Raw genomic sequence first — 21,289 nt, 5'->3', positions numbered from 1 at the left:
ATCTTAATTCTTCATGTGATTCTGATTCTACATAACATAGGAATGTGGTGTGTGTGTGTGTGTGTGTGTGTGTGTGTGTGTATATGTATATATAAATTCCAAAGAGATTCCTGCAGATATTGCTTTGCCAGGCCTAATGCAAAAGAATAAGAAAAAGGAAGGTATCCCAGTGTGTAAAGGAGGAAGTTAAATACTAATTTACTCTAAACATCCCACCTGAACGCATGGCATCTTTTTGAATACTTTCATAGTCATGCCAGTCCTTTCTTTTCAAGCCATCTGTCCAGGTATAGAGCTGTCCATCTCCAAGCCCCATTGGGAATGTCTGTAGAAACAGGGGGGAAAAGGTATAATTAAATGTTACCTTCTCTACTGAAACCCAAACTCATTCATAGGCAAAGGCAGATAGCAGTCAGGTTCCCTGTATGGCTCTGCAACATACATATGGGACTCATGCATATGCATTCACTTTAAGGGTTGCCCTGAGAAAGTGGGACTTCATCCAGGTAGAGATTTGCTTAGGCTTCCTCAACTTATCTTTAGCTGCTTAGTAAATATCTTATTAGTCTAGCAAGCTTTAAGAACAATCTGCTGCTTAGTAATTTATCTTAAGATCAGCTATTCACTGTTTCCCCTCTTTGTTTTTATAGTATTGTGCTGTTACCTTTGTTTAAATTGTTGCCATTTTTCGTATTCCATATACCGTATTTTTGCACCATAACACTCACTTTTTTCCTCCTAGAAAGTAAGGGGAAATGTCTGTGCATGTTATGGAGGGAATGCCTACGGGTGGCATGCCTACGGATTTTCCTCCTCTAAAAACTACGTGCGTGTTATGGTCGGGTGCGTGTGATAGAGCGAAAAATACGGTAATGATTTTTTTTATGTTGTCTTTTTCTGTGATGTTTCACTTTTTTAAACTAAACCAAAACAGAGAAGGCAGGTGAATTTACACTTTAAAAGCTAGTTTAGGACAGTGGCTAGACTGTGTTGTGTGTTGGAGAAATCGAGATTCAAATCAAATGGCTATTGTGTTGTGATGCTTAGATGACAAGGTGTTCAAATGATATGAGAAAGGAGGCCCCACTGAAGGATTTCCCCAATTTTAGTCAAATCACCCCCCCCCACCTACAGTGTGGCCTTCTAAAAAGTGTGGCTAAGGGACCCATCACAAAAAGTAGGGAGAATGACCTATGGTCCTTTGTAGTTTAAGCACTGGTCTCTGGCAAATCACTAAGTCTTAGCCTGAGGTACCTCACAGGAATATTGTACAAATAAATAAGAGAGTCCAATGTACTCTACTCTAAGGCCCTTGGAGGAAAGTAAAAGATGACAAACAGATACATATTTCCAGAGAACTAAACAAGAAACTCATTTCAGGCAGGTCAGTAAGTATCATTTGTGGGTTCAGTATATGTGGAGGCCTGGAATCAGCACCCAGAATAGCAGAGCAAATGCCAGGGTCTACCATGACCGAGACTGGCTTCCCTTTTAAAAAATCAAACACCCCCCCCCCATTTTTGTGTCCCATGTTTTAAAGGGAAGTGCTGAGTAAGGTGACTGCAGCTTTTACCATCTTCATTATCTCCAGTGCCTTGGGGCCCTACCTCCAATATGGCCACATTCACGCCATACATTTAATGCACTATTATACCACTTTAAGCAGTCATGGCTTTAAGCAGAATTCTGTTAAGGATGCTCAGGCCCTCCAGTCCATACCCTCCAACATGTTGAGATTAAAAACCAAGATGTGTTTTTCCCCAACTGCGCTCATGCACAAGTCACACGACATGCGTGGTCTCACATTTCCCCCCAAAATGCGCGTTTTTAGGTGCCATGCTGAGAGCACGGCAGCCCAAAACAGGATGTCCTGATTTAATTGGGGTAGTTGAGGTGCATACCAGATCCCTCACAGAGCCACAATTCTTACACCACTCAGAATTGTGTGTGTGAACCATGACTGTTCAAAATGGCATCATTGTGCTTTGAAAGTATGGTGTGATTGTGGCCTATGCTGAGAGTGAGACACTGGAGATAATGAAAATGGGCGTGTTCGCAGCTGCCTCACCAGGTGTTTCTCTTCACAGTGCTGGGGTGAGGGAGTACTGGGCAGATACAGTGACATTGCTTTCCACATTGCCATCCATCCCCAATTCTTTACTGTGCCCTCTGATAAGCTTTGGGGCACCCACCTAGGACAGTATGGGGGGCACACCACACGGCACCTTGTTGAGGGCCCTCTCAAACATGGCGCCAAGCCTGATTGTGTAAGTGTGGAAGCTCCTGCATCAAGCAGTTATGACTGAACTAGGGCAGGAGAAGATTGCATTCCAGCCTGTAAAAACATCTGCACACTTCCCACAATTGACGGAAATACTGTTGAAGTGTAATAAATTATTTAAATCAAAACAAGTAAGACTGGTGCAAAGAAATCCAGCCATATTCTATTTTATTTTGAGTGCAGTGGTACCTTGGGTTAAGAAATTAATTCGTTCTGGAGGTCCGTTCTTAAACTGAAACTGTTCTTAACCTGAGGTACCACTTTCGCTAATGTGGCCTCCCGCTGCCGCCGCCGCACGATTTCTGTTCTCATCTTGAAGCAAAGTTCTTAACCTGAGGTACTATTTCTGGGTTAGCGGAGTCTGTAACTTGAAGCGTTTGTAACCTGAAGCGCCTGTAACCTGAGGAACCACTGTATTTATTTCAAATACTAAACAACATATTCTTGAAATTGACAAGGTGAATGGCCCCATCCTTCTCCCTGGTGCGTTTGAGATAAAAATTGCCAAATTTTATAATTCCTATACTACTGTCCCGCTATGGACTATTAGTAAGAAATCTCTCGAAAGCATCAGTACTCAAACTGATCTTAAAACAATTCCAGCATTAAAAGGTCAAATCAATGTATATTGCATTGCCTACTAATTTGTTCTCAACTTTTATTCACATTTTCATATTTTCCTTTATTCCTCCCCTCCCCCCACTTTCTGTAATTTGTTGAGATTTGTAGAGACTGCTGTGACCTGTGTTTCTAACCTGGAAATATGGCTGCCATAAGGCAGAAGAAGCCCTGAACCTACAGAATCCCCCTGTTGAATTGGCAGCCACAGAAGCTCTGTCTCGTGAGCCAGGGCCCCAATCCTGCATCTTCAGGGGAAAAGACTTCAGGTGTAATTTTTCAGAGGAATGGCCCTTGATATCCCTACCTCCTCCAAACCCCCATCACCAGATAGGTCCATGAGGCTTTAGCCTGAGAAGGTAGCATGACCATTCTTGGAATGAATCCAAATACCTACTCTAAGGACTAGAAATGTTGTTTTCTAATTTTTTTTTTCCAGAAAGATGGTCTCTGTGCTCAGTATAGCATTCTGCACTCTGCCCCGCCACCACCATAATTGTGTTTTTGTGTGTTTGTGGCAAACGCCCATCTCTTATAGTTTACCAACAGACCAGCAGGTAGCTCCGACCTCATTAACTTTGTAATGCATTTCTGACAAACTTTGACAATACATTTTTGAGTGTATGTAGTCATACTTGCATAGTTTGTCAAGGCAGCACTTTGGGGCAGAAGTCAAGGACCCTCTTCAGCCAAAAGAGTAGGGCAGCCCCAGACACAGCAATGAGTAAAGTAATATACATTGCAATCTAAATAGGGGTGGGGGACGCTGTAGGGTTATTAATTCTAAATTTGCTTAACTGTACCATTGTACTTATACTCTGAGGCTTAGGTACTCATTTTACCAACCTCAACCAATTGTGACCATGTACAGATACCCATATCTTAAACTTTAAAGCAGGGATTATTAATCCTGTGGCTTTCCAGATGTTGTTAGACTACAATTCCCATTGGCCCCAGCCAGCATGGTCAATGGTCAGGGATGAAGACAGTTGTGGAGGGCCACAGGTAAGCATGGGAAATAAGTATGATTCAGTTGAGTAACCGACAAAATCCACACTCCCCAAAACAATACACAAACTGAAACATAGCCATCTTTCAACATTAGCACTTCTCTGAATTTTGCCATTCAGTTCTGTAGCCGAATAGTGTGTACAAAAATGCATACACTGCAATAAGGTAAAGGTAAAGGGACCCCTGATCATTAGGTCCAGTTGTGACCGACTCTGGGCTTGCGGCGCTCATCTCGCTTTATTGGCTGAGGGAGCCGGCGTACAGCTTCCGGGTCATGTGGCCAGCATGACTAAGCTGCTTCTGGTGAACCAGAGCAGCACATGGGAACACCGTTTACCTTCCTGCCAGAGTGGTACCTATTTATCTACTTGCACTTTGATGTGCTTTTCAACTGCCAGGTTGGCAGGAGCAGGGACTGAGCAACGGGAGCTCACCCCGTCGCAGGGATTCGAACTGCCGACCTTCTGATCGGCAAGCCCTAGGCTCTGTGGTTTAACCCACAGTGCCACCCATGTCCATACACTGCAGTAAAGTGTGCTTCAAATGCAAATATTTGTGAAAAATGAAACATCTTTTTTGAGGCGAGGCACAGTGTTCCAAATGCAGTCACATATGCAGTTTGTATAATCAGAAAAGAAATGCTGTGATATGAAAAAGGAATCTCTGTTCCAAAGCTGTATATTGTGTAAAGAGAAATTAACAGACTCAGACAACTTTTACAGCACAGGAAATGAATTAACACAGAATTCCATCCTCTCACATGTCAATTAAGTTGACAATTGTTGTTTCTTCCAAAAGAGATTATCTTGCACATGTTTTGAGAGTAAGACGAGAAATAACAAAACACTTATTAAATGCTGTAAGACCAAAGGGGAAACAGCACAGCTGAATTCATTTTCTTTTTTTCTTTTGTTTTTATTGCTTTAGCTGTACGTTAAATAGACCAGTGTTCTACAAGTCAGCTTTAGGGTTGTCAGTCATGCTTATTTGCTTTCCCTTGATCACTTGAAATAGCTTCTCCCCCAAATGGCAGAAAACTTTAGTTTAACTACTCAGCGGATTCCCTGAAGTATTTCAAATTTCCCTGGATAATACAGCAATTTCAACTGTCCAATATTAATAAGCCCAAAAGCCTGATTTAAGCAAGAAATGGAAATCTTCATTAACAAGAAGCAGTCAAAGATTTTTTCATCAAGTTTACATTTAGGAATTTATGTACTGTTAATATGTTTTTGCACATACAGTGGTACCTTGGGTTACAGACGCTTCCAGTTACAGACTCTGCTAACTCAGAAATAGTACCTTGGGTTAAGAACTTTGCTTCAGGATGAGAACAGAAATCGCTTAGTGGCAGCGGGAGGCCCCATTAGCTAAAGTGGTACCTCAGGTTAAGAACAGTTTTAGGTTAAGAGCAGACCTTCAGAATGGATTAAGTTCTTAACCCGAGGTTCCACTGTAAAGTGGTACCTTGGGTTGCAGACGCTGCAGGTTACAGACACTTCAGGTTACACTCCGCTAACCCAGAAATAGTACCTTGGCTTAAGAACTTTGCTTCAGAATTAGAACAGAAATCACGCAGCGGTGGTGCGGTGGCAGCGGGAGGCCCCATTAGTTAAAGTGGTACCTCAGGTTAAGAACAGTTTCTGGTTAAGAATGGACCTCCAGAACGAATTAAGTTCTTAACTTGAGGTAATACTGTATTGCCTTTATTCTGACAGAAATGGTGAGTTAAAATACCAGATCAGTTGCTTAAAAATACTGTGTATGTTTACGACTGGAGGAATTCCTCCACCTTAGCACATACTTGTATGAATCAGGTCGACTGTAAGTGCTCAGATATACTGATGGTGCATGTTACCTGCCTCCCCAAATTGCCTCTGATTCCACACCTCCCTGCCTATTGTGCAGATTGGAATATAGTTATCCTTCAGATTTCACATTTCTCTGAATTTTGCAACTGTTCTCAGCAAACACATTAGCCTAGAAGGCAAGGGCCAGGTCAGGTTCTATTTGCCAAGAACAAATTTCTCATGTGTCCTTCCATCCTCCCCCCTCCCCTTCCCCTTCCCCTGCCTATCAAAATGACAGACAATCCCCTAGTAGCACTTTACATAGCGCTTCCACAGTATCCACCATAAATTCACGTTGCACAACAATGTGTAGAGGTTTGCCCTTTTTTCATTCCCCACAGAAAGCGCAGTAAAGGAGAGGCGGGAGGAGAAAATCAGCACCACAGTAACTTTGGGAACTTGAGCTTTATCCCCTAATTTTATAGAGTACGATGACCCAGGAAGTCCTTTCTGAAGAGCAGAATTCAGACATACTAATTCTCCTAATGAGACCTATTGGGGGGAAGTGAATATTAGTGAGCCCTGGGGAATTACATTTAATGAAATTTTCTCCATATGCAAACAGTAGGAGATTCCACCCCTACCCCACTTACTCGTGGAGCCTGAAGCGGATTTTTAGGAATTTCCTAAAACTTCATGTTCCACCAGGCAAGCAAGGAATTTAAATTAATGGGGTGTGAAGCTGCCTGCAATTCCTAAGCTGCTGATTTCCCTTGTCAGCAGCTGAACATCTAGGAAGCCTTTCCTTTTGATGTTGTTCTATGGCTTAACAAGATTATTTTAAAGTGTTTCAGAAAATAGTTTCCTTGACTTGGTGATGCCTAAGGCCAGAGGAATTTCCATTCGAGAAACTCAGTTATTGGAGTGCTATTTCTGTGGCTGGAAGTCTTATAACATCAACAGTGACTTCTATTCAGTATTGCATTTAAAAAATGAAGAAGCCAAATTAAATAATACCACATGCACAAATATAATCAGATTGTATGAATAAAGTCCAATGAAGCATTTGTAGCAATGCCTTTGTAATTTGAGCCATCCATCCATTACTCCTAAATTATTGCCCCCTTCCTTTAAACAATTATTTTGCCACTTCTGTGTACCACAAGGTGGGCAAATCTTCTCCTGGCAGCCACCACTCTGACGCTCCAACAAGGCTCCTTGGACAATGTTATGTAATGATGTAACATGGCTCTGATAGGGTTTTGGAGGTGAGCTGAGCTCAAATGACTACCATAAAGGGCCAACATTTCCCCTTCCCAGAAATCTTAGTGGAACAGTGATATGGCTATTCCAGGGGGCATTGGGAGAGTTGGAGAAGAAGAGGCGCTTCAACGATTCCACACGGCATGGGGAAAAAGAAATGCCTAAAAGGATTTTATTTTTTTATGAAATAAAAACCACCTCTGTTCTGACACCACCAAAGACCCCCCCCCCCACCTCACGGATCCCAAATTCCTTTCAATCACTAAACGGAGCGGTAAATTTGGGGGCCATTTTTGGATGAGCACTAATTGCTACAGCAGGCCTTGTCCTCTGCTGCAGTAAGGCCAACACTAGCAGTCAGAACATCTAGGAGGTGGGGAAAGAGGACTTCTCATCATTGCCACTTCACAGCACTTCCTTTCTGCTGAAGACACCTTCTTTTGGAGGATGGATGAGGGAGCCAGAGCCAAGCCTGGTAAGGGGACTCTGCTTGCAAGAGCTCTGAACTGACCCCCTGGGGTAAAGCAAGGCTAGAGCTAATAGTGAGGGTTGCATTGTTTTTGTTTTAAATCCTGTTTGTTTTGATGGTGCTTTGCATTTACTATGTATTAAGTTCAGATCATTTCATTGCGATGAATTTATCTTATGCTGTGTTAGTTAGCTTGTTTTGTATTATTTGAATTTGGATGTGATGCTGTATTTCGATAATAAGCTGGTTTTTACTGAGAGCTGCTTTGGACACACTTTACTGTGAAAAAGTGGCATAGAAATTAAGCTGGGTTATTTTGCTGCAGAGGTGTGTTGTTGGAATGAGAGGCTATGGATCCTGCACAGCGCACCAAGGACATGGCCCTAGAACAGGTCTCCTTCAACTCTTCTCTGACATTGGAGAATAACCAGTTGCAGACCTTTTGACAATGTTGTGGAAGTGCTATCCAGTCTCTGAGGGCAAATGTATCTCCATTCTCAGAAAGAGAGATACAAAGGAACCTATAGCCCAGGGACTGTAAGATCACAACCCAAATTAAGTATGTCTCCTAACTCATGTTTCTTCATGCTAATATAATGCTTGCTTGTAGCATGTACACCCTTGTGCAAATTAATTGAAACAAAGCATGTATTCTATGCCATATCGATCAGTCTGTCAAGCACCCACAAAAGAAGATGTTTTGGGGATGATTCAATTATTATGGTGTTAAGAATTTGTGGGGTATATGCCAAAGTCGCCTCCGTACTGTAGACTGTACAACTATGGACCAGCTCATTCAGGTGCTGATTCAAGTGTGGTACAGGGATCCAAAAATCAACAGTGACTGTTCGAAACTAGTAGACTCCATGCCAAACCGCGTTCAAATGCTGCTTAAAAATAGCTGAGGTCATATCCATTACTAATGTACGTATTTGTGAGTTTTGTACAATAAACTACTGTACTAAATTCATTGTTTGTTTCGCATACAGCCCACATATTCTCAATGGGATTTATGTCCGGGGAAGTCCCTGGCCAATCAAGTAACTGTATTTGCTACTCTGTCATGAATTTCTTCAGCACTTTCGGTGTGTGACAAGGGGCTAGGTCCTGCTGCAATATCCCAGTACTGTCAGGATACTTCTTTTCCAGTTTGGGAATAACTCTTTTTCGTAGAACCTCAATATATTGTGGCGAGCACATCATTCCTACTGGCTGCAGGCTTTCGACACCATAATAACTGAAGCATCCCCCAAACATCTTCTTTTGTGGATGCTTGACAGACTGATTGATTTGGCATAGAAAACATGCTTTGTTTCAATTAATTTGCACATGGGTGTAGTATGCCAGCTGCTGATTAATGTGTGTGTGTGTAGTTGAAAACATTCTACCCACTTCTAAAAGGGCATAGATAGTAAAGGCCAAAGGCCTGGTTATAGAGAAACATTTTTGCCTGGCACATAAAGATATATACTGATGGTACCAGGTAAGCCTCCCTGGGGAGAGTATTCCACAAATGGGGAGCCACAGCAGTAACGGCCCATTCTCACGTTTTCACCTTCTGGATCTCTTGCAGACAAGGCACATGAAGAAGGTCAGTTCATATGGGGAGAGGCAGTCCTTGAGGTCTTGAACCATTTAAGGCTTTATAGATGAAATTCAGCACTTTAAATTGGGCCTGGAAACTAATTGGCAGCCAGTGCAGTTGGGCCAGAACTGATATTATAGGCTCCAATTGTCCTGCCCCAGTGAGCAATCTGTCTGCGGAATTCGGCACCAGCTGAATTTTCTGAACTGTCTTCAGAGGCAGGCCCAGGTATAACATGTTGCAGTAATCTAATGTAATGTAATTAATGTAAGATTAATTAACATAGGCAACAGTTGGTTCATTCAACCTGCTTTGCTCCTTATAGCTGAATGTAGCTGTTGCCTAGCAAAGCTTGTGTGTAGGAATCAGCTGGATCCCCATGGCAGATTTGGTAAGTGAGTAGACCCCTTCAGAAAGCCGACCTAGCTGGATTGTGAAGTCTGTTTTTAGCCAGCATTCAACAGCAACTCTAGAAATAAAATGGGTAGTATTATATTACAGCACTTTCCAATTGTTTTTCTCAGTGGATTGTCTTAGAAAAAGTAATTTTATTCAAGTCTTCACAATTGTGTTCTTTGAAGTACTTTGGCCAAACATAAAAGGAGAAAAACAATAAAAATGTGCATGAGGATGCTTGTGTCTGAGTTTATGAACTACATTTGAACAAATATTGTGCTTATGACCTTTCTTAACCAAATATTAATTTCAGAAAATGCATCAAAGCAACACTTTAAGAAATAATAAATGTGCCCAAACTGAGGGTAGAATATAGCTTGTGAATGCCAAATGAATTATGTTTAATTCAGCTCAGTTATTTGCCAACATATATTTTGTGAAATCTAATGATGCTTTTATTTGTGGATTATATTTTCATGCTGCAATAAAGACAAATATTTTTCAATAACTGGAAAATACATGTTCAGTACTGCCAGCAGTATTATTATATTTTTGCTTCTGTTAGTAACTGCAGAATTATTGCAGGATCTATTATATCAGGTTAAGCATTTGCAACTGAATAAACAATGGCAATAGTTCCACATTTAATCCAGGTTTGAACAATTTATAACAGCCATGACAGATATTGTCCATCAGCCATGTATTGTGGCTTACCAGTGCTTGGCACCCTTGCACTGCAATCACAGGCAGACTAAAAAAACAGGAGGTCATATGTGGGCTGGTGGGATGCACTGGGTTTGAAGGTTACCATTTGTGCAGCTCTAGTTTACATAAGAAAAGGTAAAGGACCCCTGCATGGTTAAGTCCAGTGAAAGGCGACTATGGAGTGCGGCACTAATCTCGCTTCAGGCCAAGGGAGCCGGGCATTTGTCCACAGACAGCTTTCTGGGTCATGTGGCCAGCATGATTAAACTGCTTCTGATGCAACTGGACACCGTGATGAGTGCCAGAGCGTATGGAAACTCCGTCTACCTTCCTGCCGCAACGGTACCTATTTATCTACTTGCACTGGTGTGCTTTTGAACTGCTAGGTTGGCAGAAGCTGGGACAGAGCAACAGGAGCGCACCACCGTCATGTGGATTCGAACCACTGACCTTCTGATTGCCAAGACCAAGAGGCTCAGTGGTTTAGACCTTAGCACCACTTGCGTCCCTTTTACATAAGAAATACTAAATCTAATTCTTGCCACGTGGCAAGAACTATGGAATGTAAACATGAAATTTACGGCTTGTACTGCTTTAAAAGAGAATTTGTGGGAAATGGTCTACAGATGGCATCTAATGCCGGTAAAGCTAGCAAGGATGTATAGAACAAAAAATAAGAAATGTTGGAAGTGTGGAGAGGTAGAGGGTGACCTCTACCATATGTGGTGGACCTGTAGTAAAGTGAAGGGCTTTTGGGAACTAATCTATAACAAACTTAAAAATATCTTTAAATATACTTTCCCAAAAAGACCTGAAGCTTTTCTACTGGGATTGATTGGAAAGGAAATTGAAAAAAAGATAAAAACCTCTTTTTATATGCCACGACAGCAGCCAGAAATATGTTAGCTCAGAATTGGAAAACAGACATAATACTGAATATAATGGACTGGCAGGTTAAAATGATGGACTACACAGAACTGGCCAGACTATCAAGAAAATTAAGAGATCAGGACAAGCAGAAGTTTCAAGAAAATTGGAGTAAATATTTGATGTATATAAGAAACAATTGTAAATCTTTGAATAAATCTTTGGAATAACTCTTACAGCGTGTAGTTGATAATAAGATATATAGAGTATGTGATATTAGAACTTTATTTGATACTTACTAAAGAAATGGAGGGAAGTCAGAGGCATGATAGAGCCTAAGTTAAATATGTAACCTATATATGTGTAATTTATGAATGTATGTATGTGTACTGAAAATCAATAAAAATTTAATTTGCAAAAAAAAAAAAATACTAAATCTAAAAGGCTGTTTTTAGTATCTTATAAAGGTGGCACTCCAACTGACAGAGGGGAGCTCCACTGTTAGAACAGCATTTATGCCCCTGGACGAGCCCTTGCTACCTTGGTGGAAATGTCCACCAGCATAAATGTACAGTTGGCAGTGATCTGATTATGGTAGGAGGGCAAAGGGACATGTTGTGGTGGATCAGGGATGGTTTGGGATCCAAAGGCCCTTTATTCATCTGACACACCCCAGAAAGGGCAAATGCCGAGGGAAGTCACAAAATAAAAGTTAAAAGGCCTTACAAGGGAAAATAATCATTGAAATAAATACAGATATGAGCACATATCTTTCATCTTGGCCACTGTGCACCAGCAAAGCTTAGGAAATAGCAGTTTCTGTGCTATGGAATCTCACCATCTCCATTTTAGAACTGCTTTCTTTTGTATTTTGTCTCACTCTATTGTGAACTGAGGTCAGTTTTCTTTCCCCTTTGGAGGCCTCTCATATATCATGTAAGATTTCTAACAGCACACCCAATAGGCCTTGGCAGCTACTCATCAGCTGCAAATTTCCTTTTAACCCAGTGTACAATGAAGTTCAATACTATATTACTTCCAAGTCAACACAAAGCGTTTCCATTTGGTCAAGGCACACTTCAATACAAGGATACCTTAAAAGCAACAGCATGTATAAAAGAAGGATCAAAAGATCAAAGTGTCAGAAGAAGAAAATTCCAGCAGCAACCTACACCAATCATTTCTACATGCTTGAGAAAACAAAAGAATCTTAATATTGATGCCTAAACAGCTAGCATGGGAGACAACCATAGCATAGCATAGAGGGACACTGCTTGCAGGGATCAGAAATCCTCCCCACTAAGCACATTTAGTATGATGTGTAAACAAACCCTACTCACAAACACATATGTGACTGATAACATGATACACAGTGATCAAGTCATTTGCTGTGTGAACGGGCTGGTTTCTTTCCCCAAAAAGTTGAACTGGGAAACAGCCAACACATTTAAGTCGGTATGTTTAGGGCAGACAAAAGTGTATTTTCTGTGCATTTTCCTTGCATTTCTTTTCTGTTCCACAAAGACAGTAAAGATAGGCAGATAGACAGACAGACTTGTCAGCATTAAGTATGCAACTCTGCATGTGCATGGCTGGTAGCAGTAATTCAAAATTCCTGGCTTAAGGTAGCTCAAAATTCCAGGTGTACCATCACAAAGGTTGGCAACCACTGTGTTAATATTTGAGGCATTTCTACATCCAAGGAGATAGAACATCTGACACGTCCATCTGTAACTTTAAAAGTACAATCATATGGAGGACTGCTCCACTTGTCCACCTAAACATATCAGCTGAAATTTAGATGGCTTTTTTTTTTAAGAGTAAGCTCATGAAGACTAGGTCTGCCAAAGTTTCAAGACAGTATAGTTCAGATTGCTAGATGCTTGTGACAAATAGGAAGCCACAGAGCAAGTTAAGTTGTATTAAAATTCTAATAAAGAACCCCATCTATGACACAGTTTCCCTCTTTTTTGTTAAGTTCTTATGTATCCCACATGACTATAGAAGTGCAAAGGCAGTGCAGACAAAACCTTCACTTTGCTTTTTAGAGTTTCTAGCTGCCATTCTCTAGTAAAGTGCGGAAAGGTTCAGGTACCATTTGCCTCTGTTCAAACACCTATGAGCGATAGGCAATGCTACTCGTGCATAGTTTTGACCTCTGTGCTACCAACGTGTATCTCCAGACCCTCCTGAAAATGTCAAATTCTCTTTAAATTATACAAAATGTGTAAGGAAATGCAAATACACACAAAATCTATAATGCATTCAAAGGTGTAGGGATGATCACTGGGTGTGGAGCACACTCCCCGCCCGCAGGCAGCTTCAGCTGCCTGCACATGTGACCTTGGGGGTGCGGGGCACAATCCCCCTCACAGATATAGCCACAGCTGTCTGAACATCTTGCCCTCTGTATAACCTTTTGCGATCTCAGTTGTCTGTGGTGTCCTGTCTGTGACCTTTGTCTCTGAGACCTTTGTCTCTTTCATAATACACTGTGCAAGGGGAAAATGATGTGGTGGAAACAGGTGCCAAAATAACTTTGTACCACCCCACGATCCCGGGACTGGAAGATGTGTAAAGGTCACAGCCCAAAATGTATCTGCCTGGGTTTGCATATTGTGTCAATAAAAGGAGCCTCTACAGAGCTGGCTGACAGCTTGCTTGCAGCTCACGTGTGCACAGCTCACCTGCATTATCAACTCCTGCCTCATGTCCTTCACTTCCAAAGGGCAGAGGGGTCAAACAGTTCTGTGAATACCATGCATCCACATCCCTGATTATATTTATTTCACGTTTATTTTGCATGTGACTAAAATTAAAACATTTCTCTTTGTTTAGATATATATGAAAAGAAAATGTGGGGGGGAAACCAAATAAACAGAACATATCATACTTCTATCTATTTCTTATGCCCAGTGCCACTGCTTACATATCCGAAAGAGGGGAGTATCAGTATCAGACAATCTTATTAATTCATTCAGTTTATATCCATCATACATTGAAGGAGCTCAAAAACGAGCGCAGTCAATGGTTGGTATATTTAGCTCAGTGCATACAGCTAGGGAGATAGGATATGGGGGTGATGTGCCACATAGACAGGGAGAAGCTATGGATACTTGCTCCTGTCAACATCTTGGGCCAGATCGGGGTTGAAGCAATGCTTCTTTCTTATCTTCCTCTTTCATTCCCCCCCATCTTTCACCTCTTTCCTTAGAAACAACAACAAAGAGACAAAGAGATCATCTGATGATACTGATGAAGTGACCCAGCTTAGCTGGGATGTCAGCTATGGTCGTGAACATGTGGATTATGTATAGAATTTAGATGAAATGTGCATAAATTTGTAAGCTGACACAGTCTGTAGTTGAGGCTCAAGTGTCTCATATTACAGATCGTTTACCATGTAAGCACAGGCTGGGAAGGCAGAGTTGCTGGTTATTATAGTTCTTGTAAGAATGAAACATTGCTGTGCATGCAAATATCTTATTTTTAAGTGGTTCTCAAAAATCCCGGAATAGCATATCCTCCAGCCACTTGTTACACCTGGTAGACATCTGCAGCCGGCACGTTTTTAAGTGGTTCGGGCCAGCAGGGATTACCAACACAGCAGCATTACATGCAACGTCTGTCTCACCATTTGATTTTTACATTAACCCGCAAACCCTATGGGATGCCAGTCTAATAAAGTACTACATAGATTCAGAAGATCCATCTCCTCTGGAGAAGATTTAACATCTGGTTCAATTACAGAGAAATATGATGAGCCAAAAAGGCGCATGATTATCAAAGAGACTCACTCACAGATTTTTATTAGATTCCTCAGAGTAACAGAACATGGCCCCTTTGCCTATGACATTGAGTGATGAAGTTTAGTAACAGCTGTGTTTCATTGAGTAATTAATTCGTTTTAATTTCACTCCATGAAGATATATATTTGAAGGCACATCTTCAGCTAAAGAGGATAATGCATCATGGAAATTCAATTTTTAAAAAGCATAAAGGCATTTATGTAAGTTTTCTTGTGAATCTATTCTTGAATGCAAAAAGAGGCTCAAACTGCAAACAGGGTGTTCATATTCACTCACCAATCATGTTATCATTTTATGAAAAGAAATACAGAGTATGCTTGCACCTTCATTCATGTTGCAATGATCTTCTCTAACTAAGTAAAGTTACACTGGAATCCCATTGCCAGAGCCCACAGACATTCAGACATTTCAAGAAGCAAGCTGAGGACCCAACAACATTTTTAGCTAATGGGATCACTCACTCTTGCATTTACTTTCCAGTTTCCAAGTTGTGATTTTTCCATAATATTCCGCTTGCACTGCTACCGAAAATCATCATGGGTTAGGGAGGCAATCAACTTTCAGCACATCAGTACTATCTGTTAAACAATTATACAACCATTTCATAAAAATGAAAGTTTTAAGGTTTCTTAAAGAAAAATCTGTTTCAGCCCCAAATTAATAGACCCATTCCTTACTCTGTATTTAGGAAAATATATATTCTCCCCTCCCTGAGACCTAGCAAGGAAAAATGATTTCCTGTTCAGGTTTTTAAACATTGCTATTCAGTACAATCTCTTCAAATTTTAATATATCTCTATATAGTAGCTTAGTGGGAGACCCAGGGGTTCCTTAGAAGCCGCTTTCCCCTGAAAGACAGTTTGCCCATCATTATAACTTTACTCTGTATTGTGGAGTCCCAGAAGAGGGTTCAGTATATTCTAAGGGGCACCCATTTCAAGTGAAACCCAGCAGACCAAATGCTCCACCTGAACTGAGTGTGCTCCCTGAAACATGCTCCAGAAACTTTGCAATGCATTGCAAGGGCTTTTGCAATGTGGAAATTGTTCCTTGGTGGTAAACATGTAGACAATCACTGTGGTAGCATAAGAAACTTACAAGAGGAGTCATGGGCTGTATTGACTATAAGATGAAGTACTCACAGCCAGTTTTCTGAGTTGCAGGTATCCACATACTTGGCAAATAACTTTTGGTAAGCAGAGGCTATGAAGCATTTGTTTGCTTCCTCTGAAATTTTCTGCACCATTTATTTATTCTGATTTATTAGTGTTTAGCTTACTGTTCCTTGACCTGGCATTTACATTAGTAGAAATAATTAACTCAGCACATTAAAAAAGGGCAGTGTTTGATTTATACAATGACATCTAAATGACTCAATGTTATTTAATTTTTGAAGCTCTGCCAACCTGTGGCTCCCGTGGTTTATTTTTGTATCTTGGACAGAACCTCAATTGCACCCTGTCAACGCAACCATGCTCTTGTTGTTACACTTAAAAACGAGAAAAACAATAATGCAACCTGAAATGATAAACTTGACAGAAGTGGAAGAGTTTATGTACAGTCAAAAGATCAGTCTAGCTGAGTACTTCTTGCTAAGATGCAATGCTAAAGAGATGCAAAAAAGCAGACTTCCACTGTGTGGGCAAGCCTAGAAAAGTGCATTTGTGGGACAGCAAAGATCATTATCAGGAAGCATGTTTTTTTCTTAGCAAGGTCATTGCTAATTTATTCACCTTCTTGATAAAGCAACTCCAGCAACTCCTGGAGCCAAGCTGGTGCCAAACATATTGCTCTACTTTCCTTTGGACCACATCAGCAAGGCACACTGGCCAGGCTTGCACTCTGGGGAGGTCACCCCCAGGAGCACACTCCTTGAGGCAGACAGATGCCAGCAAATTACAAAACAGGATCTTCATGTTGCTGTGAGAACCAGCAAATGTGCCTGAAACTCACTTCAGCACAAGACACCCCCACTCACCCACCCCCTCTTTCTATTCAGTAGCCCAAAAAGCCCCCTGGTACTGGAGGATATGAGTCAGGGCATGTCCAGATGACCTGTTTATGGAGCATTTATCCTTGCTCATTTGCAGGGGGATTAGACAACGCTGGCTCTTTAATTACCAACGTTTACTGTGTCAAATGGGATGCGGGTGGCGCTGTGGGTTAAACCACAGAGCCTAGGACTTGCTGATCAGAAGGTTGGAGGTTTGAATCCCCGCAATGGGGTGAGCTCCCATTGCTCGGTCCCTGCTCCTGCCAACCTAGCAGTTCGAAAGCAGGTCAAAGTGCAAGTAGATAAATAGGTACCGCTCCGGCAGGAAGGTAAACGGCGTTTCCGTGCGCTGCTCTGGCTCGCCAGAAGCGGCTTAGTCATGCTGGCCACATGACCCGGAAGCTGTACGCCGGCTCCCTCGGCCGATAAAGCGAGATGAGCGTCGCAACCCCAGAGTCGGTCACGACTGGACCTAATGGTCAGGGGTCCCTTTACCTTTACCTGATTGTGTCAAAGCAAGTGTTGTTCCACACTTCCAGTGCATTTTGCAGTCACTTTCCTGACTGCCAATCTTTCATGGCAAACACTCAAGTCCAGGCTGGAAAACAGTATAAACTGCAAAAGCTTTCCCTTTCACCTGCCTTGCTCCACCCTCCAGTCTCTGCTTCTCATTTTGTATTGTATTATGTTGTGCACTGTGGTTTGCTGTTGTTTTATTGATTGGAGTTTAGAAATTACTTATTGTAACTGTTGAGTGGATTTCTGTTTAATTTTGAAATGCTGATATTTAATATTATTCTATATTGTTTTAATGAATGTTGAATGTTATTTTATTTGCATATTGTATATTGTATTATGCATATTATCTTATTTATATGATGTTAGCCGCTCTGAGCCTGGCTTTGGCTGGGGAGAGCGGGATAGCAATAAAAATTATTATTATTATTATTTCACCACAGGTTTACAAATCAGCAGCTATTGCAGTTTATACTGTTTTCCAGCCTGGACTTGAGTGTTTGCCATGAAAGATGTGTTGTAATTACTACCATGTCAACACCACTAAACACATTTCAAGGAAGATGAAAACTACTTTCCACCTTTTGAAACAACAGAGTAGTAAATATCACTGGATCCTTGTTACAAATTAACCGGTTATGTATTGTGAAGCAAGCTTCTAATTACACACTCTTTAGAAAAGTTGACCCACATTTAAAGAAAAAAAGCCTAAATTTAAATACACTGTATGTTTTCCCTTCCTTCACTCTCTATACATGTTCCACAACTATTTCATTTATCAACCCGCTAATTTTCCTTTGATTCATATTGTTTGCATTCTTTCCTTTTTTCTGATTATCTATTTTTTTTAACATAAAACATAAGTTTACACAAAACAAAGGTTTGCACAATAGGGTTTACAAAAATCATAAGTTTACAATATAAGAAAAATTTAAAAAAGACTTAGCAACCTAAAAAGAAAGAAAAAAATAAATAAAAAAGAAAAAAGAAAAAAAAATCACATGGAAAAGATATCTGGGCAAGAAAGAAAATATAGTAGCTAAATAGGAAAAGAAAAAATAAGATTTAAAATAAAATCCATCTTTCAAAAATCTTTCAGCTCGTTTCCTTATTTCTTTGACCTCCTCACACCTCCCCTTTTGTATTCCCGTTTAAAAGTCCTTTCAGCAAATCCTTACCCTCTATCATTTATCTTTACTCAATATCTTAACCTATTATAACTATGTATTTTCAACCATTGTCGATCCATATTTGCATATTCTTAATAGTCTTTTTGCCAATACCACTTATTCTCCGTTCCAACATCATTTTAACATTCATTAATTTTACAGTATTTCTGCAAGTAGCCTTTAAATTTCTTCCAGTCTTCTTCCACCGACTCTTCTCCCTGGTCACGGATTCTGCCAGTCATTTCTGCCAATTCCATGTAGTCCATCACTTTCATCTGCCATTCTTCCAGTGTGGGTAAATCCTGTGTCTTCCAATACTTTGCAATCAGTATTCTTGCTGCTGTTGTTGCATACATAAAGAAAGTTCTATCCTTCTTTAACACCAATTGGCCGACTATGCCCAGGAGAAAGGCCTCTGGTTTCTTCAGGAAGGTATATTTAAATACCTTTTTCATTTCATTATAGATCATCTCCCAGAAAGCCTTAATCCTTGGGCACGTCCACCAAAGGTGAAAAAATGTACCTTCAGTTTCTTTACATTTCCAGCATTTATTATCGGGCAAATGATAGATTTTTGCAAGCTTGACTGGTGTCATGTACCACCTGTATACCATTTTCATAATATTCTCTCTTAAGGCATTACATGCCGTAAATTTCATACCTGTGGTCCACAACTGTTCCCAGTCAGCAAACATAATGTTATGTCCAACATCCTGTGCCCACTTAATCATAGCAGATTTAACCGTTTCATCCTGAGTGTTCCATTTTAACAGCAAGTTATACATTCTTGAAAGTATCTTAGTTTTGGGATCTAACAGTTCTGTTTCCAACTTTTTTCTGATTATCTAAACCTGTTGCCTCTGTACCACTATTATGTTTAAGTCACTAATACAAAGGAGCACAGTTAGCTCAGTTGGTTAGAGTATGGTGCTGTAAATGCCAAGAACACATTGCAGGGGGTTAGACTAGATGACCCTCGGAGACCCTTCCAACTCTACAATTCTATGATTCTAGGAAATGGGTGAATAGGTGAGTTTGCAGAGGCCAAGCTTGGTAACAAATTTAGAGAGCCAACATTTAAAATTATAAAGTTCAGATGTGACAGACCTACAGTTTCCTGTTCCAGCCATTCCCCCTATTTTTAAAGACTAACATTTATAGAGCAGGTATAATTCAGTGGTTAAACACAGAGCCATGGGCTCCAAGTCTCTAGGTTCACATCACAGTTCAGCCATGAACTTACTGCATGCCATAAGGCAAGCTTTACCGTCTTACCCAGGTTTCCCATTTTAATATTCCACAATGCCTGGTGCCACACTGCATCATCACTGCCAAGGTTTAAGATGTTTTGAGCTTTTAGTTTTCAACCAACTCATTCCAACAGTGCAAGGACTTATGCTTATGCAATGATATACTGGTATTCTCCCTTATGCATCCCTTAAATCTGTTACAGGGATTTTCTCAACCCTTTGGAGCAGATTTAGGAGGGTATATTCATCAAAAGTGTCCTGTATTTTGCACTCTCTCTCTCTCCCTCCCCCCTCTATATATTGCAAAACAATAGAGAATGCACAAAATATATAAATATTTTAGGGTTGTTGTTTTTTAGAAAAACTTTCTAGTCTGGCACAGGAGACTGTTGTCTTAGGAATCTCTTGTGTTCAAGTTTCTGGTGGGTGCATTTGTATAATAGACTCTAGTCACTCATATCAATCATTAAGCAATGCTGCCTAGGTACGATGAGATGGAATTGCTGGCAGCAACATACCTTCGTACTCATTATGCTTGGATCAAAGGCAACCTGCATGCAACTGAAGAGCAGTGCTGTATATTTTGGCTATACTTGGTAGCAATGCACCAAGGGGGACTTGCGAATCTTTCTTCAACCTCTTGAAGAAAGCTTTGTTACTGTGTCAAATTGTATCAAGAAAAATGCTGAGCTTTGGTACCCTTTGATATATATTACGGGGGCGGGGGCGGGAATCCACAAATAACTTCAGGCAATGTTTTATATTATCTTTGAAACTGCAGTTGTTCCAGAGGAGTTACTCTATTTTTCAAATGAGAAATTGCAGCAATAGCTATTACGCTATTAACTGAATAACAGCCATCAAAACTAATGTGTTTATGGAGACACATATATTTATATGCATGCGTACATGTATATGTATGAATGTGCTTAGATATATAAGACACGTACTGAGAGCTAGAATATTGTTTCTTGACTAAGTTGCTCTGAGATTTAGTTACTTAGCACAACTGATCTCAAACTCAAAAGCAGGTACTGAAGTAACCACTTTCTCCACTCCAACCAAACTTCTTGGTTGAGAGGAACCAAGTCGAGTGCAGCTGAGAATTCACATTGGTATTACTGTGCCAGTTGTCTAAGAGTGATAGAAGTTATCAGCAAAATTATACCTCTCTTATACCATCACTCTTGGAACTAGCAGATTAATGCCAGTATATATATTCAACTTAATTTCCCAACCAACAAATCCATTGATATGGGGAAATGATGGGGCCCATCTTAAAAATTGCAGTAGTATGGACAAGGGCCGATCATGCCAAGATCCCAAAATAGCACACATGGACTCTTACTCCCATGAGGATCAAGAAAACCCTGCCATAGCATCACTTGACCAAGTCTCCACTGCTCCACCATTGAGAAGAACCCAACAGCTGTATCAAGGACACTGGCCCTTTAACTAGCAGGCTCATGCAGCTAAAAGGGTGGGGCTTCAATCTGGATCCTCCAGGATCAAACTATGACCTCTGGCAGTTGCAACAAGTCAGTAGTAAGGCAACCTGACAGTGGTC

The 21,289-nt window shown here is 40.7% G+C and overlaps 1 protein-coding gene across 4 annotated transcripts in view; it reads right to left on the bottom strand.

Moving 5' to 3' along the window:
* The window catches only part of GALNTL6 (polypeptide N-acetylgalactosaminyltransferase like 6), a 458,632-nt gene that overhangs the window by 282,598 nt on the left and 154,745 nt on the right, over positions 1-21,289 (bottom strand). For all 4 annotated transcript variants that reach the window (XM_083520305.1, XM_083520303.1, XM_083520304.1 and 1 more), the window contains exon 3: positions 217-325. In XM_083520305.1, coding sequence (XP_083376431.1) covers positions 217-325 — 109 coding nt within the window. The remainder of the gene's footprint in view (positions 1-216; positions 326-21,289) is intronic.

This window comes from Podarcis liolepis, assembly GCF_965112155.1.
Source record: "Podarcis liolepis genome assembly, chromosome: 9".
NCBI classification, from domain to species: domain Eukaryota; kingdom Metazoa; phylum Chordata; class Lepidosauria; order Squamata; family Lacertidae; genus Podarcis; species Podarcis liolepis.
This window is presented reverse-complemented; position numbering and strand designations above follow the sequence as displayed.